The sequence below is a fragment of the Gnatocerus cornutus genome, chromosome 2 (assembly GCF_029298725.1).
Source record: "Gnatocerus cornutus isolate USDA-ARS CGAHR chromosome 2, icGnaCorn1.1, whole genome shotgun sequence".
Lineage (NCBI taxonomy): Eukaryota > Metazoa > Arthropoda > Insecta > Coleoptera > Tenebrionidae > Gnatocerus > Gnatocerus cornutus.
In genome coordinates, this window is record NC_142234.1 from 21,892,625 (window position 1) to 21,920,385 (window position 27,761).

General features: G+C 33.3%; 2 protein-coding genes across 2 annotated transcripts in view; one reads left to right on the forward strand and one right to left on the reverse strand.

The window, feature by feature from the left end:
- LOC148180094 (uncharacterized) overlaps nt 1–11,360 on the reverse strand; it is a 48,144-nt gene extending 36,784 nt beyond the window's left edge. The window contains exon 1 of the mRNA XM_088029761.1: nt 10,919–11,360. Within this exon, the coding sequence (XP_087885887.1) occupies nt 10,919–11,063 (145 nt within the window). The 5' untranslated portion in view covers nt 11,064–11,360. The remainder of the gene's footprint in view (nt 1–10,918) is intronic.
- A 10,931-nt stretch (nt 11,361–22,291) lies between these two features.
- Nucleotides 22,292–27,514, forward strand: LOC148180095 (uncharacterized). Its single transcript, XM_088029618.1, has one exon. It carries the CDS (start codon nt 22,292–22,294, stop codon nt 27,512–27,514), a length of 5,223 nt encoding a protein of 1,740 aa, XP_087885744.1.
- The last annotated feature ends 247 nt before the right edge of the window (nt 27,515–27,761 follow it).

Here is a 27,761-nt window from a genome sequence, read left to right on the forward strand (position 1 = left end):
TTTGAAATTTGGAGGTTTTACTACTTTTTACTTGTTTATTAACTGTGCTAAATTTCAAAACTTTAAAGTTTGAAACAAAGTTTTTAAAAAAATTTTTTTTAAGACAAACTGAAAATTTTCATTACTTTAACTTAAATTCTGTAACTTTGTCAGATTTTAATCTAAAACTTTGAAATTTGAAGGTTTTACTGCTTTTGACTTGTTTATCAACTGTGCTTAATTTCAAAACTTTAAAGTTCGAAACAAAGTTTTTAAAATTTTTATTTTGAAGACAAACTGAAAATTTTCAACACTTTCACTTAAATTTTGTAACTTTGTCAGATTTCATTCTAAAACCTTGAAATTTGGAGGTTTTACTACTTTTGACTTGTTTATCGACTGTGCTAAATTTCAAAATTTTAAAGCGCGAAACAAATTATTTGAAAATTTTTATTTTGAAGGCGAACTGAAAATTTTCATTACTTTAACTTAAATTCTGTAACTTTGTCAGATTTTATTCTAAAACTTTGAAATTAGGTGGTTTTAGTACTTTCAACTTGTTTATTGACTGTGTTAAATTCCAAAACTTTAGAGCTAGAAACAAATTTTTTAGAAATTTTTACTTTGAAGACGAACTAAAAATTTTTACCACTTTCACTGAAGTTCCGTAACTTTGTCAGATTTCATTCTAAAACTATGAAATTTGGAGGCTTTACTACTTTTGACTTGTTTATCAGCTGTGCCAAATAACAAAATTTAAAAGCCCAAAACAAATTTTTTAGAAATTTTCAATTTCAGACGAACCAAAAATTATCAACCATAAACTTCTGACACTTTTAATTTTCAGGCGGAAAAATTTAGAGGCGTAACTCCGTTTGACTAGTTGATCAATTAACAGCGCCAAAATGCCAAATTTTACAGCAAGAAATAGAATTATTAAAAGTTTGAAGTATTGAGCATTAAAAATTTCGAGACCGAAAACTTTCAATCCGAAAATTTAATCGCTCATAACTCGGTCATTTGTGGTCGCACGTAGATTTTAAGCCACAATTTAGAATCTGCGCGAAATTCTGCGTAAAATGAGCCTCAATAACCCAGTTTTCCATTAAAAATAAGCGAGAAATCGACCGAAGAAAGTTTACATTAGTTTCAGCCATTTCTTTTGCCGCTGCTGTACACTCTGGTTGAAACTCCATTTGCCCGATGTTTAATAATACATATCCTGGGAAATTTTCAAGTAATATCAACTTGTTGGTGAACATGGGGGTGGGTTTGTTTACAGCTTTGGCGCACCAGACAAGTTTCCCAACAATTTTCCAAGAGAAATATTTGGCGGTTTTAATAAGGCCAAGTTTAGGTGTTGACTCCTCGAATGATTTACGATTTAGAATCGAGCTGGGAACGTTATTTTCCGATTCAATGTCATAAATTGCGTTGCAGCTGTCTTTACATTCTGGAAAATTAGAATTATGGAGCATGAATTATTAGATTCAAATTGTAAATAATGAAGTAGCAGTCGGCGTCTTGTTATTAGTACAGTCTCGAATGTTAGGTCGATTTGCTTGTTATTTGCATATTTAAACTAAATTGCTCGTTAATATTCTAGTTGCTGCAAAGCAAACTAAAGATTAATAGCTTTTTAGAACTGCTTTATTAAGGTGGAAGCTTTTTGCTTCCAATCTCGTACTCGCTAATTTCAAGTTTGCTCATTATTATTAATATTTAAGAAGTACCAGAAAATATTCTTTGTGAAAATCATGTGGAAATGCAGCAATTAGTGCCGTTATAGAAGATTTGTATTAAAATTCGTCCCTTGAAGCTCCTAAATCAAGGTGGGTAATGCTTAAATGAGATATCAATACTTTCCTAATAAATTATTAAATCGGTTGGATTCCATTATTTAGATGCGGTGGAGAATTGTCTGCAATTGATGGCAATTTATTACCACTTAAAAGAGTTTAAATATAATACAATCGATTGGAAGTTCCGATAAAATAAACATCAAAAAAGGAATTTTTTTAGATTGTCGCATGTTAGAAAACAAATTAATATTTGAAAAAATGTGGTTACAAGTCAGCAATTTTATAAAATTACATTGCGATAATTGGAGAGTGGAAATTGAAATAAATGTTGCTGAATGCTGCAAATATTGGCAGTCAATAAATGAATTTAAATAAATATTAATTAATTGGTAGTATTATTGAAATATTTCTGGTTTATTTTGGAGTGAGTGCTCTCGAAGCATTTAATTTGGGAAACCTGGGAAAAAAAAATTTAAGTGCTGTGATTTTGGTCATTTTGGTCATTTCAACGACACACTAAATAAATATAGGAAAGTTATTATTTAGGGATCAAGCAAAAAGTTCCCACATCCTTCAATAAAATTCGTAACTTTGGTAATTTCAGTGCTACAGGTACGAAATTTCGGGAAGTTACTATTTTTGAGTCGTTCATTAGCTCCACCAAATTGCAAAATTGTAGAGCAAAAGACAGAGATTTTAGAAATTTTTATTTTTGAGACCAAGCAAAAATTGCAGGCTACTTATAAAGTAAATCTCATTACTATCAGTCTATTCTTCTGTCTAAATTTTAGGAAATGGAAATCAGACATTTAATTGTTTAGACAGAAAATTGAGGAAAAATTGTATTTCTATAGCGAGTTTTAAGGTTAACACGTTGTGTGTTACATATTGTATCTAATTATGTAATAATAAGAAAAATTTAAATTAAGATTAAGACCTTTCAGCCCATTTGCAACCTAAACCAACCATAGATTATTAATTTCCAACTCTAACTACCCCAAACTCAAATTTCAAAACTCCCGCGCCAGAGTTTGACTGAGACGGCTGTGGAACTTTCAGTAAATTCGCAAGTGTTGTGATTCAAAATGCCGGCTCTCCAATTTCGCGTAAAAACACAGTGTTTAGTGTTGCCACGTGAAATTTAGTGTTCTGAAACATTCATAGAAGTGTTCCAGTGTTCTGCTCGTGTTTTCCAGCCAAAACAGTGGAAATTAAGGTAAATTTTACGATTTTTCCAACAAATTCGGGTTGCCTATTTTCACCAACAGAGGGGACTTGCGTCGCTGTACTAAAGGGCTTTTTCAGTCTCTTGTGTTAATTTTCGAAGATTATTGGGAGTAAATCAATTCAATTCTTTATTGGGGAGAAAGAAGATTTAAGGGAAAATGCAATGTTGCGATTTTTGAGGTTAGGGCGGTCTTGATGTTGGCTGTTTCAACGTCTCACACTAATAAAGATTTTATACAAAATAGCTCCAAAAGAAAGATTTAAATACGAATTTTAGCAAGCTTGCGCAGGACGATTAGCTTTGGCGCCAACTGTTACTAAATATAAATTCCTAGGGGCTGCTACCAACTTTACACGAGTGCACTGCTGGTCATGAGCTCTAGGATAGTAAAATTCCTAATTTTGGTAATTTTAGCGCTACGGCCATGAAACTTGGGACAGTTACTACTTTTGAGTCGTGCAATAACTCTGGCAAGTTGTAAAATTGTAGAGCAAAATACACAGATTTTAGGAATCTTTAGTTTTGAGACCCAGCAAAAGTTCCCAGATTTTTCACTAAAATTTGTAACTTTGGTAATTTTAGTGCTACAACTATGAAATTTGGGGAAGTTACTATTTTTGAGTCGTGTATTAACTCTACCCAACTGCAAAATTGTAAAGCGAAAGGCGCAGATTTTAGGAATTTTTATTTTTGAGATCAAGCGAAAAGTTCCCACATCCTTAACTAAAATTTGTAATATTGGTAATTTTAGCGCTACAACTATGAAATTTAGGGAAGTTGCTATTCTTGAATCGTGTATTAACTCCTCCAAATTGCAAAATTGTAGAGCAAAAAACACAGACTTTAGGAATTTTCAGTTTTGAGACCAAGCAAAAAATTCTTAGATTTTTCACTAAAATTCGTAATTTTGGTAATTTTAGTCCTACGGCTATGAAATTTGGGGAAATTACTAATTTAAAGTTGTAAATCAACGTTACCAAATTGCAAAATTGTGGAGCAGAAAACACAGATTTTAGGAATTTTAATTTTTGAGACCAAGCAAAAAGTTCCCACATCCTTGATTAAAATTTGTGTTTTTGGTAATTTTAGTGCTACGGCCATGAAATTTGAGGAAGTTACTACTTTTGAGTCGTTTATTAACTCTGCCAAATTGAAAAATTGTGGTGCGAAAGACACAGATTTTAGGAATTTTTAGTTTTGAGACCAAGCAAAAAGTTCCTAGATTCTTCACTAAAATTCGTAATTTTGGTAACTTTAGTACTACGGCCATGAAATTTAGGAAAGTTACTAACTCAGAGTTAATTGTTAACTCTACCAAATTGAAAAATCGTGGAGCAAAAGACACAGATTTAAGAAATTTTTTGTTTTGAGACTAAGCAAAATGTTCACAGATTCTTCAAAATTTTTCACTAAAATTCCTAATTTTGGTAATTTTAGTGCTGCAACTATGAAATTTGGGGAAGTTACTATTTTTGAGTCGTGTATTAACTCTGCCAAATTGCAAAATTTTATAGCAAAAGACACAGATTTTAGGAATTTTTAGTTTTGACACCAGGCAAAAAGTTCCCAGATTTTTCACTAAAATTCGTAACTTTAGTAATTTTAGTGCTACAACTATGAAATTTGGGGAAGTTACAATTTTTGAATTGTGTATCAACTCCTCCAAATTGCAAAAATTGTAGAGCAAAAAACACAGATTTTAGGAATTTTCAGTTTTGAGACCAAGCAAAAAATTCTCAGATTTTTCACTAAAATTCGTAATTTTGGTAACTTTAGTACTACGGTTATGAAATTTGAGGAAGTAACTACTTTTGAGTCGTTTATTAACTCTGCTAAATTGAAAAATCGTGGAGCGAAAGACACAGATTTTAGGAATTTTTAGTTTTGAGACCAAGCAAAAAGTTCCCAGATTCTTCACTAAAATTCGTAATTTTGGTCATTTTAGTGTTACGGCTAAGAAATTTAGGAAAGTTACTAACTCAGAGTTTATTGTTAACTCTACCAAATTGAAAAATCGTGGAGCAAAAGACACAGATTTAAGAAATTTTTAGTTTTGAGACTAAGCAAAATGTTCGCAGATTCTTCAAAATTCGTAATTTTGGTAATTTTAGTGCTACAGCTATGAAATTTAAGGAAGTTACTCGTTTGGGGTCGAGTATTAATTCTGTTAAATTGCAAAATTTTACAGCAAAATACACAGGTTTTAGGAATTTTTAGTTTTGAGATCAAGCAAAAAGTTTCCAGATTTTTCACTAAAATTCCTAATTTTTGTAATTTTAGTGCTGCAACTATGAAATTTGGGGAAGTAACTATTTTTGAGTCGTGTATTAACTGTGCTAAATTGCAAAATTTTATAGCAAAAGACACAGATTTTAGGAATTTTTAGTTTTGAGACCAAGCAAAAAGTTCCCAGATTCTTCACTAAAATTCGTAATTTTGGTCATTTTAGTGCTACGGCTATGAAATTTAGGAAAGTTACTAACTCAGAGTTTATTGTTAACTCTACCAAATTGAAAAATTGTGGAGCAAAAGACACACATTTAAGAAATTTTTAGTTTTGAGACTAAGCAAAATGTTCACAGATTCTTCAAAATTCGTAATTTTGGTAACTTTAGTACTACGGCTATGAAATTTAAGGAAGTTACTCGTTTGGGGTCGAGTATTAATTCTGTTAAATTGCAAAATTTTACAGCAAAAGACACGGGTTTTAGGAATTTTTAGTTTTGAGATCAAGCAAAAAGTTTCCAGATTTTTCCCTAAAATTCCTAATTTTTGTAATTTTAATGCTGCAACTATGAAATTTGGGGAAGTAACTATTTTTGAGTCGTGTATTAACTGTGCTAAATTGCAAAATTTTATAGCAAAAGACACAGATTTTAGGAATTTTTAGTTTTGACACCAAGCAAAAAGTTTCCAGATTTTTCATTAAAATTCGTAACTTTAGTAATTTTAGTTCTACGGCTATGAAATTTGGGGAAGTTACTAATTTAAAGTTGTAAATAAACTTTACCAAATTGCAAAATTGTGGAGCAAAAAACACAGATTTTAGAAATTTTAATTTTTGAGACCAAGCAATAAGTTCCCACATCCTTGATTAAAATTTGTATTTTTGGTAATTTTAGTGCTACGGCTATGAAATTTAGGAAAGTTACTAACTCAGAGTTAATTGTTAACTCTACCAAATTGAAAAATTGTGGAGCAAAAGACACACATTTAAGAAATTTTTAGTTTTGAGACTAAGCAAAATGTTCACAGATTCTTCAAAATTCGTAATTTTGGTAACTTTAGTACTACGGCTATGAAATTTGAGGAAGTTACTACTTTTGAGTCGTTTATTAACTCTGCCAAATTGAAAAATTGTGGTGCAAAAGAAGATTTTAGGAATTTTGACTTTTGAGACCAAGCAAGAAGTTCCCAGATTCTTCACTAAAATTCGTAATTTTGGTAACTTTAGTACTACGGCTATAAAATTTGGGGAAGTTACTACTTTTGAGTCGTTTATTAACTCTGCCAAATTGCAAGATTGTAGAGCAAAATACACAGATTTTAGGAATTTTTAGTTTTGAGCCCAAGCAAAAAGTTCCCAGATTTTTCACAAAAATTCGTAATTTTGGTAATTTTAGTGCTACAACTATAACATTTGGGGAAGTTACTACTTTTGAGTCGTTTATTTCCTCTGCCAAAATGAAAAATCGTGGAGCGAAAGACACAGATTTTAGGAATTTTTACTTTTCAGACTAAGCAAAGGGTTCTCAGATTCTACACTAAAATTCGTAATTTTTGGAATTTTAGTGCTACAACTATGAAACTTGGGGAAGTTACTACTTTTAAGTCATTTATTAACTCTGCCAAATTGCAAGATTGTAGAGCAAAAGACACAGATTTGTAAAATTTCTAGCAAGCAAAAATTGCATTTTTTCCAAAAATTCGTAATTTTGGTAATTGAAACACTAGAGCAATGAACTTTTTGGAGTTTCTTAATTTAAAGTTTGTCACTAATAAAGCCAACTTTCAAAATGATTGAGCAACAGCGAAAGATTTTAGAAACTTTTGTTTTTTAAATGAGCCGAAAACCGCAAAAAAGGAACTGTAACTCTGGTAATATTAACGCCAAAACAACTAAATTTCAAAAGTGTTCTGTTATAAACAAGCTTATTACCTATGCTGAATTGCAAAATTATAGAACAGAACGAACAATTTTTTAAGAATTTTTAGTTTGAAAGTGAACCCAAAGTTTCTAACGAAAATTTTAAGACCTTATAACTCTTGTAATTTGAACACCACATTAATAAAATTTGTGATTATTTTCTCGTTTTTTTTTAATATTTGCAGTATTCGTAGCAGACATTTCAAAATTGTGACCTAAAATCTTTTTTGGCCGAACTAGACCCGGCGCATCCACCATTTCGACTAAAAAAATTCACAAATTTTTTAAACCATTAGTTGTAATAAATATCTAAAGACCGAATAGAGTGTCAACACACGTCAGTGTGAATATAAACTTAAACCCGCTCCTTTAATAACAGAGTAGTGATAATAATTTAACTACTCTTTGTCTTAACACACTGTTTCATCATGAATATAAACCAACTTTACTACACCTAAACAAAAATGGCTTCAGGTTTCAAATAAAACTCCAAACAGAATATTAAATTTCATCGTCTCATTATCAGATTCGCATAATTTCTCTTCCACCTCCTCTTAAGTGAATGACCAAATCCTAAATAAATATCCCATAATTCCATGTTGTACACAAGTCGTTTTTGTTGTACAAACAGCCATAAAAATTACAACTCCGTAGAGACAATGTAGCACAGCTAGTGTTGAACTTTAGTTTTATGTAGCACCGCTCCAAAACTTTAATTTTACGACTTATTACACGAACTACATGTCTGGAGTAGTTTAATAAATGTAACACCGGTATGAAATTTTTTAACCCGTTGAATCCAATCACTCCCAAACCCGTCCAGATCAAAGGATTACATTTTCATTATTTCGACATTCAATATTTGAATAATAACTTGACGGGAGATTGTAAATCAATATCGGGGGAAATTTTTCACGTGTTTTCCTCCATTTCCTATTACGGCGCATCTAGTTGCTATAAAACTCTTGCATTTACCTTAACTGCGACTTTTATGAGGCCTCTAATATTTACAACAATTGATTCTCGATAAAGTCCGAGTTGCTATTTGAGTCGTGTTTGTATTTACAATAAAAGAGCGATAAATCGCCTGATGGCGAATAAATTGAGCGGGGAAAGTGACCGGAAGTACAAAGAGTCTTGAAAGAAATTTGAGGCTTTGAAGGCCGCGCTGTCAATCGCTGTTTGCGAATTAAGAAAGAGAATGATGCATGCTGACGGCACTGTTGTTCGAAGATTGTTTTCATTGGAATCAATAGGGAAGTTGAGGGAGTCATTAGAAACTTGCTTGAGGTTTGGGGAAGGAGATTTGACGTCAAGGGGGAATTTCGAGTTGAAGGAATTGTGTGCAGGTTTGAGGTTTCTGTATTGTTGCATGTGAACATGTAAGCTTTCACTCTAAAATATCGATTCGCGAAGCTACAAAATTCAAGATTATACTAATATTACAACGGTGTTTACAAAAGGAAACGTACGATGAAAAAGTTTTCCAATTAAACTGAGCTAACAATAAACAAAGTCGACAAGTTTGTCGTATGCATCTCATTACGGACGTGCTGTTATTTGAAACGAAAAATTTTCCTGCACTTTTAACGAAGGGAGAATGTTTGAATTATTAATTTTAATTAAATGAAGAAGAATGGGATTGATTTCACTGTGTTAGCCGCTGAAATATGTATAAACTAACAACTCATTTATGTTTACTCGTTCATAAAATCACACGCACTGTTCGATTTCGACCGCAATGTACTTAATGACTATTGATAAAGCAATTTTGTATTGATTTTTCCTTATTGTAAGAATAGTGGGTGTAGCGTTTCAAGCTATATAAATAATTTCAATATGATAATGGTTTTATTACAACTATACACTTCATTCAAAAGTTCGTTTTTTAATGTTGTTTTGCATTCCTATCTTAATTTGTAAATGCGCACTATGTTGTTTTACACAGCCGTAATTTAGTGTCGCACGTAGAGTTGGAGCTCGAATTTGGAATCTGCGCGAAATTCTGCGTTAAATGAGTAGCAATAACTCGAGTTTGCTCCAGAAATAAACGAGTTATAGAAAGAGTCTTTTAGGGTCATTTTCTTCGAACTTTTCCGCTGCAAAAACGACACTTTCGACTTGTTTATCAACTGTGCCAAATAACAAAATTTTAGAGCCCAAAACAGAATTTTTAGAATTTTTCGTTTTCAGACCAACCAAAAATGATCACCATTTTCTATTAAAATTCCGCAACTTTGACACTTTTAATCTTTAGATAGAAAAATTTAGAAGCTTAACTCCATTTGACTTGTTTATTAATTAACAGTGCCAAAATGCCAAATTGTATAGCAAAAAACAGATTTATTAAAAGTTCGAACTTTCAGACAGAATTTTTGAAGTCTTTCCAAAGTTAATTTCTTAATTAGAAATTTTCATTATACCGGCGCCTCCACCGGATTCTTATTAGAAAAAGCACTAGAAAAACGATGGCGCAAATCGCATATTTCTATCTGTCGTAATTCCGGAGCATCAAAATTTTTGCCCTCTGGCGACAATCTGAAATTTCAAATGCTTCTAATTCGGTTATTTGTTAACGTACCTGAAAAATTCGCACAGCTTTGGATTCTGTGCAAAATTTTGCGTTAGATTAGCAATAAGTTATTAACTTGAGTTTCAAAGATATTGAGCATTAAATATTTCAGGATCGAAAATTTCCTATTTGAATCTTTAGTCAGTCATAACTTAGTTATTTGTTGTCCTACGTAGATTTTAAAACCGGATTTGGAATTTGCGTGAAATTCTGCGTAAAATGAGCTCCAAAAATAAGCTAGATATTGACCGCAGAAATTACAATTTTTTCTTTATTTTTTTTTAAACAGAATTAGAAAAAGGTTAAATTATCATTTTTAGGCACTAAGTTGTAAACAAGCAGCGAAATGTGCAGTGAGCACTAGACGCAAAGTTTGAACCTCTAAGATCCATTTGCGCGACTGTAGAAAAAATCTTCTTTGTTACACGTGCGAAATTAATCCAACTACTCGTTCAGTGCGCAAATCACTACTATTTTGTCAATTGTTTAAAAGAACAAATATTTTTAAGCACTTTTATGTCGCTTCTACGCACTCGAATGTCAGTTTTACGCACAAAAATTAAAATGACAATCAAAATGTCAATTTTCTAGGTATAGCGATTGTAGAACACGACGATTTCTAATTGACTTTTTGTATAAATTCGAACCGGAGAACAATCGTAGATAAAACATTGTAAGATACCCGTTTAAAAAGTCCCTCGTGTTTTAAACCAAGCACTCATGCAATAAAAGCTGTGTTTTATCAGTTTGGCCAAAGTTTCCGAACAATAATTAGTGCAGAAAGTTGCAATAAAATGAAATGAAATTGTTGTGCACCTCTGCAGAAGTTTGCTTCAAATGTTGCGATAAGCCAGTTCCGTGGCGAGTTGAGCACGCCGAATGATCTTCGAGTGTTAATTGTTAATAAAAACGAATTGATAAAGATATTTGGCGAGTAAGAAACTGCGGTTGTTATCGCGCCTGTAGGATCTCTTTCATGTGCTTGGCACAACAGCACGAAGTTTGCGTTTAAGCGTAGAGCAGCGTTGTTTACTACGCTTGCATGCGCCTCTCTCGCCCTTCGTTTCCCTTCGCCCTAATCACAGGATCAGAGCCTCCGAAAGCAATGTTCCTGACCGTGTCAGTACGATTTCCTAGAGGTCGTATCGACCATCATGACTCACTCATTCTGCTCTCTGGCTTTGACTCACCCGTTCTGCTGGTAAGCGGCGTGTAGTAAGGTGGCGCTATGCATCCTTCCGTGGGGCTGTCCGGTGCCCCCTGTGTCCCATTCACCCCGTAACAGCAGTCCTTGTACTTGTTGCTCTGCTTCTTTACCATGTAACAACGCGGCATCGTTATCGATTTCTTTCAGTGCACCGGCAGGTGGTTGAGTGATGGCGGAGGATAGGTGATAGCGCAACAAGTAGCAGCGTCACGACGCCGGCTTAGCCAACAGGTAAACAACCTGCAGGACTCATCGGGAGGGCGCCGACACGCGGACCCACGCGCACTGCACTGTCACTGGGTCTTCACGACGGACGTTGCACTGGGGGTTCGTTGTAGCCACTCACCACTCCCTGGTTGCAAGTGCTGGCGTCGTGACGTTGGCAGCGGGGTGGCGACGCCGGCGCATGCGTCGCCCAAGCGTGGGATCGATCCGGACCGACACCTGTTACCGAAACACGGGATTTTGCGTCCTTCTTCCGCGGGTGGCTCTCGCTCCGGAGATGCAACGGGTGCATGCGGCGGTCGGGCACGGGACAGGGCCGCCAAATTTCACCAACATATATTGCAAAAAAAGTTCAAACTTTTACCTTTTTTTTGGAATTTTTGGTTTACTCAAAAAATAAAAAATTGTAAAATCCGACCCTGTTGTTCCACTGTTTTGAAATTTGTTGCAGTCAATAAATGAGTTACGAGTAGAAACTTCCTTAAATTTCATCGCAGTGGTACCAACACAACCTAAGATACATTTTTTTTTATAAAATTTTGAAACTTTTTAATTACTCTAAAACAAAAATTTGTAAAATCCGACCCTGTTGTTGTACAATTTTAAAATTTGTTGCAGTTCATAAATGAGTTACGAGTAGAAACTTCCCCAAATTTCATCGCGGTGGTACCAACACAACCAAAGATACATTTTTTTTATAAAATTTTAAAACTTTTTTAATTACCCTAAGATAAAAATTTCTAAAAGCCGACCCTGTTGTTCCACAATTTTAAAATTTGTTGCAGTTAATAAATGCGTTACGAGTAGAAACTTTGCTAAATTTCATGGCGGTGGTGCCAACACAACCAAAGATACCTACTTTTTTTTATAAAATTTTGAAACTTTTTAATAACCCTAAAACAAAATTTTTTAAAATTCGACCCTGTTCTACAATTTTAAAATTTGTTGCAGTCCATAATTGAGTTATGAGTAGAAACTTCCCCAAATTTCATTGCAGTGGTGTCAACACAACCTAAGATACATTTTTTTTTTATAAAATTTTGAAACTTTTTAATTACCCTTAAACAAAAATTTTTAAAATCCGACTATGTTGTTCCACAATTTTATTTGTTGCAGTTAATAAATGAGTTGCGAGTAGAAACTTCCTTAAATTTCATCGCAGTGGTGCCAACACAACCCAAGATGCATTTTTTATAAAATTTTGATACTTTTTAATTACCCTAAAATAAAAATTTCTAAAATCCGTTTCTGATGTTCGATAATTTTGAAATTTGGCGCAGTTAATAAATGAATTACAAGTAGCCACTTCTCTAAATTTCATTGCGGTTGCACTAACACAATCAAAGATACATTTTTTTTTATGAAATTTTTGGTTTGTCCTAAAATAAAAATTTCTTAAATCCGGTTCTGTTGTTTCATAATTTTGACATTTGACGTAGTTAATACACGACTCGAACTTCCCCAAATTTTGTCTCTGTGGCGTTAACTTAACTGAAAATACAAATTTTTTATAAAATTTTAATTTTTTTTTAATTACCTTAAAACAAAATTTTCTAAAATCCAACCCTGTTGTTCTACAGTTTGGAAATTTGGCGCAGTTAATAAATAAGTTACGAGTAGCAACTTCCCCAAATTTCATCGCGGTGGTACCAACACAACCAAATATAATTTTTTTTTTAATTACCCTAAAATAAAAATTTATAAAATCCGACCCTGTTCTGTCACAATGTTGAATTTTAGTGCAGTTAATAAATAAGTTACAAATAGCCACCTCTTTACATTTTATCGCTGTGGCACTGTCACAACCAAAGATACAATTTTTTTTATAGAATTTTGAAACTTTTTGGTTTGCTCTTAAAATAAAAATTTATAAAATCCGACTCGGTTCTTCTACAATTTCGAAATTTGGTGCAGTTGATAAATGCACCAAGAATAGCAACTTTACCAAAATTCATCCTTTAGGACTAACACAATCAAAGGTATAATTCTTTTAAACAATTTTAAAATTTTTTGGTTTGCTTAAAAATCAAATTTCATAAATCCAACCCTGTTAATCTACAATTTTAAAAACTGGTGCAGTCAATAAATGAGTCACGAGTAGCAACCTCGCTAAATTTTATCATCCTGGTACCAACACAACTAAAAATATTTTTTTTTAAGAACTTTGATTTTTTACCCTTAAAGTATAAATATCTAAAATTCTAGATTCTTGTACCAGATCTTTGAAATTTGGTACACTCAATGAATGGGTTATGTATAGTATCCTTTTAAAATTCTATAATTTTGGCACCAACACAACCAAAACTATATATATTTTTATAGAATTTTGATATTTTTTTTGGTTTATTTTAAAAATAATTTTTAAAGTCCGACTCTGTTGTTCCATAATTTTGAAATTTGGTACATTTGACAAATAAATTATGTGTAGCAAGCTTTCCAAATTTCATCGTTGTTGCACCAACACAATCAAAAATACAATTTATTTTATAGAATTTTTAGTTTTTTTAATTACCCTAAAATAAAAATTTCTAAAATCCGAGTCTCTTGTTTCACAATTTTGAAATTAAGTTCAGTTAATAAATGCACCAAGAAAAACAACACCCCCAAATTTTATCGCTGTGGCATCAACACAATCAAAAATATATTTTTTTTATAAAATTTAGAAATTTTTTGGTTAGCTCTAAAAATATACTTTTTTTAAATCCGTCTCTGTTCCACAATTTTGAAATTTGGCGCAATTAATACCCGACTCAAAAATAGTAACCTCTCCAAATTTTATCCCTGTGGCACCAATACAACCAAAAATACACTTTTTTTTATAAAATTTTTAAAGTTTTTTGGTTTGCCGTAAAATAAAAATTTCTAAAATCCGACCCTGTTTCATAATTTTGAAATTTAACGTAGTTTATAAATTTTATTGTTGTGGCACCAACATAGCTAAAAAAACATTTTTTTTATAAAATTTTATTTTTTTTATTACTCTAGAAACAAATTTTTTTAAAATTAGACCCAGTTGATCTACAATTTTGAAATTTGGTGCAGTTAATAGATGAGTTCAATTCCCTAAATTTCAACAAAATCAAATATACAATTTCTTTATAGAATTTAATTCTTTTTTTTAATTACAGTAAAAATAAAAATTTCTAAAATCCGACCCCGTTTTTCACAATTTTGAATTTTTGTCCAGTTAATAAATAAGTTACAAATAGCAATATCTCTAAATTTCATCGCTGCGGCACTATCACAACCAAAGATAATTTTTTTTTAAATTTTGAAACTTTTTGGTTTGCTCTTAAAATAAAAATTTCTATAATTCGAGCCTGTTTTTCTACAATTTTGAAATTTGGTGCAGTTGATAAATGCGCCAAGAATAGCAACTTTCCCAAAATTCATCGCTGTGAGATTGACACAATCAAAGATATAATTTTTTTAAAGAATTTTAAAATTTCTTGATTTGCCTAAAAATAAAATTTCATAAATCCGACCCTGTTAATCTACAATTTTGAAATTTGGTGCAGTCAATAAATGAGTCACGAGTAGCAACCTCGCTAAATTTTATCGTCCTGGTACCAACACAACTAAAAATACATTTTTTTTAAGAACTTTGAATTTTTTTAATTATCTTAAAATAAAAATTTATAAAATCCGAGATTCTTATACTAGAACTTTGAAATTTGGTACACTCAATGAGTGGGTTATGTATAGCATCCGTTTAGAATTTTATAATTCTGGCACCAACACAACCAAAAATATATATTATTTTTTATAAAATTTTGATATTTTTTTGGTTTGTTTCAAAAATAAAATTTTTTAAAGTCTAAATCTGTTGTGCCATAATTTTAAAATTTGGTACATTTGACAAATGAGTTATGTGTAGCAAGTTTTCCAAATTTCATCGTTGTAGCACCAACACAACCAAAAACACAATTTATTTTATAGAATTTTGAGTTTTTTATTAATTACCTTAAAATAAAAAATTTCTAAAATCCGAGTCTCTTGGTCCACAATTTTGAAATTTGGTCCAGTTAATAAATGCACTAAGAATAACAACATCCCCAAATTTCACTGCTGTGGCATTAATACAATCAAAAATATATTTTTTTTATAAAATTTGGAAATTTTTTGGTTTGCTCTAAAAACAATTTTTTTTAAATCCGCCACTGTTGTTTTACAATTTTGAAATTTGGCGCAATTAATACACGACTTAAAAGTAGTAACTTCCCCAAATTTTATCGCTGTGGCACCAACCCAACAAAAATACAATTTTTTTGTAGAATTCTTAAACTTCTTTTAGGTACTCTAAAAATAATTTTTTTTAAAATCCAGCTCTGTTGTTCCTCAATTCTAAAATTTAACACAGTTAATAATTGAGTTACGATTAGCAACTTTCCCAAATTTCATGGCTGTGACCTCAACACAACTAAAGATACAATTTTTCGCCTTAGTCCCGGTCTGTTTTAAAACCGGGGTAATGCATGCAGATGTAGACGTTCAAATCTGTTTGCTCTCCTCTCAAAGAAAAATAGGCGCAGCCGGTTATGGAAGAATTATCATTAATTACCCCGAACGGGGAAGTTGATGGACCCCGCCATTTTAAACCTTCTCCTGTTCCTCCCCAGGAAAAATTCTAGACGATCGCCGTGCCGTGATGAAATTTTAATTGGTATCGATTCGCTGTTAATTGTTGCTTCAAGAACAGACACGTGAATTGATTTATTGTTCTTGTGAACATGATAATTTGATTAGCTTGATGACCACAGCTCTACAGAAGATGTTATGCTAATTCAATAAAGTTAATATAGGACACGGGTACGGTGGAAATTAAATTAGCAGCGGAGTTGGGTGTATGCAGGCTGTTACACTCCAGTTAAGCTGCAACCTCGTTCCAAGAAGATGGAGGTATTTTATGAGCAACAGTTGTCCAAAATGAGGAAATATGAAAGAATGTGCAAAGGACAATTTACTAGTTCGAATTGTATTTTTTGGGGAAAATCGCGGAAGAAGATGTAAAGTGATGTTGGTCGTGAATATGCGAGATTACACCCGCCGCGACATCCTCAACAAGAGAATGCTTTTAGTTTTAGCGGAGACGATCAAAAATGACGATTGCGGATTAAGATAACACGGTTCCGAGTTAGTGATGAAAAATAGAACTTTCATCCAACTTTTAATTCGCCGTAAAGTTAGACAGCGATCCGGCTAATGAAGGAATTTACTGGTAATGATGATGAATTGTCGAGGAATTAATAAGAGCTCGCTAAGAAAACGTGTCCGAGGCTAATCACTCGATTTTCTCCAAAGGTGTGGCGAAAACTAAATAGAACACCGCCGAAATTCGACACTTTTTTTTCGTTTAACTGGCCTCAGATTAGTAGGTCAAATAGTTTACCGGTATTTAAAATTTTTAAATTTTTGGATTACTTCTAAAAATAAAATTTTCTAAAATCGAAATCTCTTGCTTCAAAATTTCGAAAATTGGTACAATGAATTAATGAGTTATAGAAACTAACCTCCCTTAATTTGATCATTGTGGCATTCACACAACCAAAGATACAATTTTTTTATAAAATTTTGAAACCTTTTTTAACTAACTTAAAAATACAAATTTTTAAAATCCGACTCTGTTGTTCTATAATTTTGAAATTTGGTCCAGTCAATAAATGAGTTACAAGTAGCAACCTAACCAAATTTGATTGCTGTGGCATTAACATTACCAAAAATTTAATTTTTTTATTAAATTTTGAAACTTTTTTTACCTACCCTGAAAATACAAATTTTTAAAATCCGACTCTGTTGATCTACAATTTTGAAATTTGGTACAATTAATAAATATGATACAAAAAACAACTTCCTTAAATTTAATTGTTGTGGCATTAAAACAACCAAAAATACATTTATTTCCAAACTTTTTTAACTATCCTAAAAAAAATTTCTAAAATCAGATTCTCTTCTACAATTCTGAAATTTGGTACAGTTAATAAATATGTTACAAAAAGCAACTTCCCTAAATTTGATTGCTGTGGCATTAAAACAACCAAAAATACAATTTTTTTTACAGAATTTCCAAACTTTTTTTAACTACCATAAAAATAAAAATTTCTAATATCCAATTCTGTTGTTCCACAATTTTGAAATTTGGCACAAATAAAGAATAGGCTACAATTAGCACTCTCTTCAAATTTAATTAGAATGGCACCAAAACAACTAAAGCTACATTCTTTTTATAGAATTTTTATTTTTATTTTAACTACCCTAAGTTAAAAATAAAAATTCCTAAAATCCGACTTTGTTGATCCACATTTTCGAAATTTGGTACAGTTAATAAATAAACCAAAAATTACAACCTCCCCAAATTTCCTCCCTGTGGCACCAACAGAACCAAAGATACAAAAATTGTTATAAAATTTTAAAACTTTTGGATTACTTCTAAAAATAAAATTTTATAAAATCCGAATTTCTTGCTTCAAAATTTTGAAATTTTGTAGAGTGAATTAATGCGTTATAAATAGTAACCTCTTCAAATTTCATCACTGTGGCATCCACAGAACCAAAACTACATTTTTTTTATAAAATTTTGAAACTTTTTAACTACCTAAAAAATAGAAATTTTTAAAATCCGGCTCTGTTGGTCCACAATTTTGAAATTTGGTACACTTAATAAATATGTAACAAGTAGCAACCTCTCCAAATTTGATCACTGTGGCATAAACACAACAAAAAATACTATTTTTTTATCAAATTCCGAAACTTTTTTAACTACCCTAAAAATAAAAATTTCTAAAATCCGACTCTGTTGATCTACAATTTTAAAATTTGGTACAATTAATAAATATGATACAAAAAACAACTTCCCTAAATTTGATTGCTGTGGCATTAAAACAACCAAAAATACATTATTTTTACAAAATTTCCAAACTTTTTCAACTATCAAAAAAAAATTTTCTAAAATCAGATTCTCTTGTTCTACAATTCTGAAATTTGGTACAGTTAATAAATATGTTACAAAAAGCAACTTCCCTAAATTTGATTGCTGTGGCATTAAAACAACCAAAAATACAATTTTTTTTACAGAATTTCCAAACTTTTTTAACTACCATAAAAATAAAAATTTCTAATATCCAACTCTGTTGTTCCACAATTTTGAAATTTGGCACAAATAAAGAATAGGCTACAATTAGCACCCTCTTCAAATTTAATTAGAATGGCACCAAAACAACCAAAGCTACATTTTTTTCTAGGATTTTTATTTTTATTTTAACTAGTTAAAAATAAAAATTTTTGAAATCCGACTCTGTTGATCCACATTTTTGAAATTTGCTACAGTTAATAACTTAATCAAAAATTACAACCTCCCCAAATTTCCTCGCTGTGGCACCAACACAACCAAAGATACAAAAATTGTCATAAAATTTTAAAACTTTTGGATTACTTCTAAAAATAAAATTTTATAAAATCCGAATTTCTTGCTTCAAAATTTTGAAATTTTGTAGAGTGAATTAATGTTATAAATAGTAACCTCTTCAAATTTCATCACTGTGGCATCCACAGAACCAAAACTACATTTTTTTTATAAGATTTTGAAACTTTTTTAACTACCTAAAAAATAGAAATTTTTAAAATCCGGCTCTGTTGGTCTACTATTTTGAAATTTGGTACACTTAATAAGTATGTTACAAATAGCAACCTCTCCAAATTTGATCACTGTGGCATAAACACAACAAAAAATACAATTTTTTTATCAAATTCCGAAACTTTTTTAACTACCCTAAAAATCAAAATTTCTAAATTCCGACTCTATAATCTACAATTTTAAAATTTGGTTCAAACAAAGAATAGGTTACAAATAGCATCTTTTTCAAATTTGATTGGTATGGCGCCAAACATACAATTTTTTATTAAATTAAAAAAAAAAATTTGACTACTCTAAGAATAAAAATTTCGAAAATCCGACTCTGTTGCTCCACTATTTTGAAATTTTGTACAGTTAATAAATAAGTCAAGAGTAGCAACCTCCTCAAATTTCCTCGCTGTGGCACAACACAACCAAAAATACAAAAATTTTCATAGAACTTTGACATTTTTCTATTACTTCTAAAAATAAAATTTTTAAAAACCGAATTTCTTGCTTAAAAATTTTGAAATTTGGTGCAGTTAATTAATGAGTTATTAGTAGTGACGTCCCCGAATTTCGTCGCTTTAGTTTTAACACAACCAAAGATACAATTTTTTATTTAGAATTTTAAAACTTTTGGGCCCGTTCTAAAAAGAAAATTTTCTAAAATCTAAGTCTGTAGCTCCATAATTTTGAAATTTGACACAGTTAATAAATGAGCTAAGAGTAGCAACTTTCCCAAATTTTGTCGCTCTGGCGCTAACCCAACCAAAGTTACAAATTTTTTATAGAATTTTCAAACGTTTAGACAAGTTCTTAAAATTAAATTTTTTAAAATCCGAGCCTGTTGCTCCAAAATTTCCAAATTTAGCACAGTCAATAAATGAGTCAAAAATAGTTGTAAAATGCCAAAAAAACGAGTCCGATTTTCTCCAAAAGTGCTGTCACAAAATGGTGTCGAAAACTGAATAAACAACCGCCAAAATTGGCCGATTAAAAATTTAAACATCCTATTTTAGTGACGAATTTCATTAAACCCCGAAGCTTTGTGTTTGACAAATCCCACCCCATAATAATTTCACTAAATTTATCCACTGCAGCAGATTTTATTGACAAATTTAAATTCAATCCACCCAAACAAACTCAAAAATAACCACCCGGAAGCCACACTCGCCGGAAATCACCTCCAATGACTCACTCCTCACCCTCTGTCTTCCCTCATTGTGAGAATCCCGTGTCTTGTAGAAATTATTCCACCATTTGCCGGGCTCTCCCTCAGGACTCAGCCAACCGCCACCAGGTACCGTCCGTGCTAGATCGTATCATTTACTCATATCTCGCCTAATTTCCCTCCAGACATGGTGTCACTCCAACCAGAGCTCTAAACACGCTTTAATTTCATTCCGGTTCGGTGGGAAGTTGTGTTGTTTCAGGCGAGAGGGTCCGGTTTTCACCAGTTTGGATTTTTTCGGCGTTATTTATATCGAGGGAAAGATATTCTTATCGATATGAGTGCGGCCGAAGCGTGCGGCTAAATCAACGCTGTGTTCATTTAGATTAGATTAACAGTGAACAGGGTTCGTGCACGGGAATAAAGTTGTACGAAAGTGGACAAAATCTTAATTGGGGTCAGTGGGGCAGAGATTTTAAACGTTTTGGAAATGGTGGATGCGCCGGGCGAATTAATTCTTAAATGGCTCAGTTATAAAAAGTTTAATAGTAATAGTACAATCCCACTTTTTAAATTACTGTAATTGTGAAATTACAGACTACATCCTTAAGTCCACGAACTATATGATCAACACGTTCATTAATAATACCTGCAAATGCATTTTTTATAAGACTATTGTCGATTAATGTGGATCTATTTTTATTCAAAATCCATACCAACAAATCAATATTTTTTTGTTAAACTTCCAAGTTTTTAAGATAAACATATTCTAATTATAAACACAATTCTTTAATATTTATCAATCTGTAATTATTTTTATTGGGTCAGACTTCGCAATCGATGGAAATGAATAATGAAATTGATAAATATTTTTGAAGCAAACTATAGATTAATTATATTAATCGAATGAAAGTTTGAAATAGCACGAATGAGTGGCTTGTAATTTCAATGAGTTCTGGGAGTTTCGGTTTTATTTTTATCTTCCATTTGAGGTACAACTGGAAAAACTTTCCTACATCATTATGCAATTTACAGTCCATTTGACTGCTATTAAAAAATTCACGCTGTAGAAAGTGCGTACTGAAATTTTAACGTTTTAATTAGAGAGCATTCGAGTTACTTTCTGTTGACATTTCAGGTCGTTGCATGGATGTGAATTGTTGATCAGTATGGATTATTTCTTTTGATGCGGGGTAATTGGAATCGATATTCGATTCTTTAGATTGTTTAGACACTTTGGATTTTTCGATTTTTTTGGGATTTATGGATTATTTAGATTTCTTCAGGTTTCTCAGATTTAAAAATAAAATTTTCTAAAAACCGGCTCTGCTGTTCTACTATTTTGAAATTTGGTACATTTAATAAATGATTTATCAGTAGCACCATTCCCAAATTTCATTGCTGTGGCACCAACACAACAAAAAGTACAATTTTTTTGATTGAACTTTGAAACTTTTTTTTATCTACCACTAAAAATAAAAAAAATTTAAATCCGACTCTGTTGTCCTACAATGTTGAAATTTGGTACAGTTAATAAATGAGTTACAAGTAGCAACCTAACCAAATTTGATTGCTGTACAATTAACACAACCAAAATTACTATATTTTTTGTTAAATTTAAAAGCTTTTTTTGACTACCCTAAAAATAAAAATTTCTAAAATCCGACTCTGTTGTTCAACAATTTTAAAATTCGGTACAGGTAATGAATGAGTTGCAAGTAATAACTTCTTCAAATTTGATCGCTGTGGCACCACCACAATCAAAAATACATTTTTTTTATAGAATTCTGGAACTTTTTGGTTTGCTCCAAAAATAAAAATTTCTAAAATTTGGCTCTGTTGTTCCACAATTTTGAAATTTGCTGCAGTAAAAAAATGAGCTACGAGTAGCAACATCCTTAAATTTGTTTAATCGCTTAAACAAATTAATAAATTTTACTATTTGCCAAAATGCAATATGTGCATTTTTGTCGTTCAGCAGGTTCTTCAACCCGGTCAGTGACCAGCAGCAATCGTACATGTAGGCAATATTACGAAATTGTCTACTACTCATAATTAAGTTCAATGTATTGTTAAGTTTTTAATCATCACAATTTTTTATAAAATAAATTCAGTATAGAACCAACAGTCGTTCGATCTACTCCCCAACCCCCTTTAACATGGTCCTTCGAGCGAAAGAATTTTAAAAAATTTGAGCCGTGGAAGTTAAGAAGCTTAACAGTAGTAGCTTAACATACTAAACAAAAAACTTTTTGAACACTTTTGAATTCGGTTACGTGACGCGTAGCGAAAGTACTTTTTTATTTTGTGAATCGTGAGTGCAAGTGACGAGCGATTCAAGTGACACAATGCCTACACGACAGCAAACAACAGCAGAAGATGAGAGGAAATTAAAAGACCAGGCAAGACGGATGGAGATGTTAAAAGAAGACATCAGCAGTGCCAAGCTGGCAACGGATGGCTTCAAGCAATATCTGGATGACATAAAAAGGCAATGGATGACTATAATGGACAACGATGTGGAGATTAACCGAATAGAAGAAGAAGGAAGATCTTCAAAATACTTTACTGAACACTGGTTTGACAAGATGCGTACAATGTATCGAAACAGCATTATTGAACTGGATCAGAAAATACGCAGTCAGGAGAACACCAGTTCACAAGGAATAACCAACAACAATGGGTTGCTACCAAAGTTGAAAATTCCAATTTTTGACGGAAGATACGAGGAATGGCCGACGTTTGCGGATATCTTCAATCAAGTCATTCACAATAATGGGAACTTGAGTAACGTTGAAAAGATTCAATTCCTAAAAACAAGCGTAAAAGGGGAGGCGCTGAAGGCAGTTCAGCACTTTGAAATTACTGAGACAAATTACGAGTGTGCCTGGAATGAGCTAAAGTCCAGGTACGACAACAAGCGACGAATTGTAAATCAACTGATAAACAAAATTCTACGGCTACCAACTTCAAAGAATGAGTCTGCAGATGAATTGAAAGAAATCTACAACACAGTAAGGGAGTGTTTGGAGGCGTTGAAAATGCAAGGAGTTCAAACAGATTCTTGGGATGCCATCGTGGTGTGTATCATCGCAAACAAATGGGATACAAGAACAAATGAACTATTTGAATCATCGTTGACGAACGCCTTCGACATTCAAGGTTTGGAGATGGTCCTAAATTTCATCATGCGAAGATTTCAAGCCATGGAAGCGTCGGGACATGCTACCAACAAAGGCACAAGGACAGTGGAGAAACCTGTATGGGAGCCGTCGCACTCCAAGGCTAACTGTAAGTACTGTAATATGCCACATTTGATATACACTTGTAAAAAATTTAAGGACCTAAACAGTTCCCAGCGGTTGAAATTTATTAAAGACAAAAAACTATGTTTTAACTGTTTAAATCACGAGTACGGTCAAAAATGCTTTTCCGTAAACAAATGTCGGGTATGTGACAAAAATCATCATTCGTTAATTCATTCAGAAGAGCGAAAACCTGTTGTCTCAACTAAGTATGTTGAAAAATCGGTTAAGGTGACTAATCATTTAGCGTGTAAAGACAGAAATGCAATATTAGCAACTGCATTAATTAGGGTAACGAACTCAGGTAAGGGATTCGAATACTTGAGGGCGTTAATTGATCCAGGGTCTCAAGCAGCATTTGTTACTGAAGAGGCTGCAAGCTTATTGGGTCTACCAAGAGAGAAGATCAACGCTGAGATAATGGGTCTCGGTGATTCAAAACAACGTACGAGTCATCATAAAATAACCGCGATTTTTAAACCTAGAACATCAAGTAATTTCAAGATTGTCACTGAATTATTTGTGTTGCCAAAACTTACAAGTAATGCACCAAGTCAACCAGTTGAATTCGTGGAGTCTGAGTGGGAAAATTCCATAATTGCTGATCCTTCGTTTTATAAACCTGGACCCATTGACATAATCTTAGGAGTCCGCGAGTATCAGAGCATGTTACTGAACGGAGTTAAGAAGACAAATAATGGGTTAGTCGGTCAAAACACAGAATTGGGTTGGATAATTTTTGGGGCCACGGAGAAATCTGACAGTAAAGATGTGAAGGTGGTTACGATGATGAATAGAACAGAAACTGATATAGATCTTTCGAGATTCTGGGAACTAGAGGAGGTGACATCATCTCGACAAATATCTAAAGAAGAAGAGGTGTGTGAAAAACAATTTCATGAAACAACAATTCGAAACTCAGACGGAAAATATGTTGTTAGTATTCCGATGAAAGACGGTGACCTAGAGCTCGGTGAGTCAAGGCCGCGTGCAATGGCAAGATTACTGCAATTGGAGAATCGCTTAGAACAGCAAGAAAACAATAACAAAGAGTACAATGAATTCATGAAGGCATATGTTGACCTAGGACACATGGTTGAAGTGCCGAGACAGGACGAAGAAAAAGGTAAATATTACATTCCTCACCATCACGTGATAAGAGAAGAAAGTACTACAACGAAACTAAGGGTTGTGTTTGATGCGTCGTCCAAAACAACGAACGGGAAAAGTCTCAATGACATCATGCTAACAGGTCCGAGAATTCAAGAAGAGTTATTTGACATTCTACTTCGATGGAGAAGCAAGAAGATTGCTTTTACTGCGGACATTGAAAAGATGTATCGGCAGATACTTATGGATGTGGAAAGTCAAGAGTATCATAGGATACTTTGGAGATTTACGAAAACAGAACCTGTAAAAGAATATAGGCTAGCCACAGTGACATACGGAACCAGAGCTGCTCCGTACTTGGCAGTCAGAACGATTCAACAGCTGGCCAGAGACGAAATGCACAGATTTCCAATGGCAGCAAGGATGGTACTAAAAAACTGCTACGTAGATGATGTCTTATCAGGAGCTGACACAGCACAGGAAGCATCAGTGTTACAAGGTGAATTGATCGAGCTATTTAAATCAGGAGGATTTAATCTACGCAAATGGTGTAGTAATAGCACACAATTGTTAGAGAATTTACCAGCAGAGTTGAGAGACAAGGAAGCAGTAGAGCTGACTGAAGATGATGTAAAAAAATCACTGGGAATTTATTGGATTCCATACAATGACACAATCAACTTTAAAATCACTAAAAACGACAAGGACAATGGAAAACTAACAAAAAGAATAATTGCATCTGAAATCGCCAAACTTTTTGATCCACTGGGACTACTATCACCCGTAGTCATCACAGCAAAGTTACTGATCCAAGAGCTTTGGAAGTGTGAAAGTAAATGGGATGAAGCAGTACCATCAACGATTGCAGACAAATGGAACAAATTCTACAGGAAGTTGAAAGAAGTTGAAGAAATTACAATTGAGCGATGGACGCACCATCACCAGGGACTTAAAAGTACAGAGATACATGGATTTTGCGATGCTTCGGAGAAAGCTATAGGTGCAGCAGTGTACCTTAAAGTAACTGATGACGAGGACAATGTCAAGATAACGTTACTGGCAGCGAAATCTAAGGTGGCACCGTTAAAGACTAAAAGTACCCTTCCGAGACTTGAACTATGTGCTGCGTTGTTGCTATCAAAACTAATGAAGAGAGTAATTGAATCATTACAATTCATCAACTACAAAATGCATGCCTGGACCGACTCCATGATAACATTATGTTGGATAAGAGGTGAAGCAACAAGGTGGAAAACATTTGTAGCAAATCGTGTTACTGAGATCAACCAACTCACAAGTGGAGCAGAATGGCATCACGTCAGATCGGAAGAAAATCCAGCTGATGCAATCACAAGAGGATTGACCCCAGAGAAAATGGTCAACAACGAATTATGGTGGAACGGTCCTAAGTGGCTAAAATTTGAAGATGAGAATTGGCCAAAAAACGAAAACGTTCCATCCACACAATTAGAGCAAAGGAAATGCTTGCATGTACAAGTTAAGAATAAAGACATGAACAAGATCCATGAACATTGGTCATCGCTAATAAAGGCAAAACGAGTCATAGCGTACTGCATGAGGTTCATCCACAATCTGAAAAATCCGAAGATGATTGGTCCATTAAAGGTGCAAGAACTGGAACAAGCTCTCAATTATATGATTAAAAGTGAGCAGAATGACACTTTTATTGACGAAATTCGCGAACTCAACAAATCAAGGAACATAAGCAAACAAAGTTGTTTATCAACATTACACCCATTCGTAGATAAAAATGGAATACTGCGAGTAGGTGGTCGTTTGGAACATTCATTACTAAGATACGACGAAAAACACCCAATCATCATCTCAGGGAAAGGTCGTCTAGCACAGATGATTGCAATAGATGCCCATTTGCAAACGTTGCATGGTGGAAATCAACAAACGCTAGCGTACACGAGAAGGATGTATTGGATTACAGGTGGAAAGAACACAATCAAGAAAATAATAAACAACTGCACTGTCTGTACAAGATACAAAGCTAAAACAGCCCAACAATTAATGGGTCAATTACCAGCAATCAGGGTGAATCCAGCTCCAGCATTTTTAAACACAGGCATCGATTATGCTGGCCCTATTCAAGTGAGGGCAACGAAGGGCAGAGGCCATAAGTCGACAAAGGGTTATATAGCGGTATTTGTTTGTCTAACCACAAAGGCAATTCATCTCGAAGTAGTGAGCGACATGAGCGCAGAATCTTTTATGGCTGCACTTAAAAGATTTACAGCACGCAGAGGGCCAAGTGCAAACATCTATTCAGACAATGGTACTACTTTCATAGGTGCAAGTGGATTACTCGAACAACAAGTTCAAGAAATGATACAAGGATCAACAATAACAGATGAATTGGCGAATAAGGGAACACAATGGCACTTCATACCTCCAAGCGCACCCCACTTTGGTGGAATCTGGGAGGCAGGCGTAAAATCGACAAAACATCATCTTAAACGTGTGGTCGGAGAATCCACACTTACATACGAAGAGCTAACTACGCTGTTGCATCAAGTTGAAGCTTGCTTAAATTCGCGACCCTTATGTAGACTCACTGAAGAGATGAACGACTCATCGGTGCTGACGCCAGGGCATTTTTTAATTGGAAGAGAGTTACTGTCGCCAGCAAGTCCAAACGCCGTTGACGACGAGCTGTTGTTAGAAGGGCGTTGGAAAATCGTTCAAAAGATGAAGAAAGATTTTTGGAAGGCGTGGTCAACAGACTACTTGAACCAATTGCAACAAATGTATAAGTGGAAGAATCAAGAGAGCAATGTCAAGGTGGGACAAGTGGTGTTGATAAAGGAAGATAACGTTAGTCCAAGTAAATGGCCACTAGCACGAATTACAGATACACATGCAGATAATCAAGGCGTAGTACGAGTAGTCACAGTGAAAAGAGCAGAAGGCGCGGAGTTGAAACGTCCAATTCACAAACTGATTCCCCTACCGGGAGAAGATGAAGAAAAGGGAAATTTACAAAGGAGAGAAACAAAAACAGAACAAACTCAACAAAAAAGAAACTACACAAACTGCTCGCGATGGAAAGTAGTGACGATAGCGTTGTTGTTTCTACTACATTTTGGGAAGGCAAGCGTCAGCAAAAGGCTGAGTCAGGTGTTGAGTTGAGGCCTCTGAATCGATTAGTAGCAGATCCTCTAGAAGGATTCGAGTCTCTTAGTTTGGGAACTAATACATAGTGTAGAAATTGGTGGAATTTAAATTAGCGGTAAAATAAGTTGGGGTTTTTAATTAATTATTATTGGATAGTTAGAAAATATGGCATTTTACAATATTTACGTTCAACAATTTTACTTTTACTTTAAAACAATTACTTTTTTTACTTTTATGTTGTCTATAATGTGAATAGAATACT

Bases quoted from the DNA above. Each gene is read 5' to 3' on its own strand.
- LOC148180095 (XM_088029618.1), top strand. From the start codon at position 22,292: ATGCCTACACGACAGCAAACAACAGCAGAAGATGAGAGGAAATTAAAA.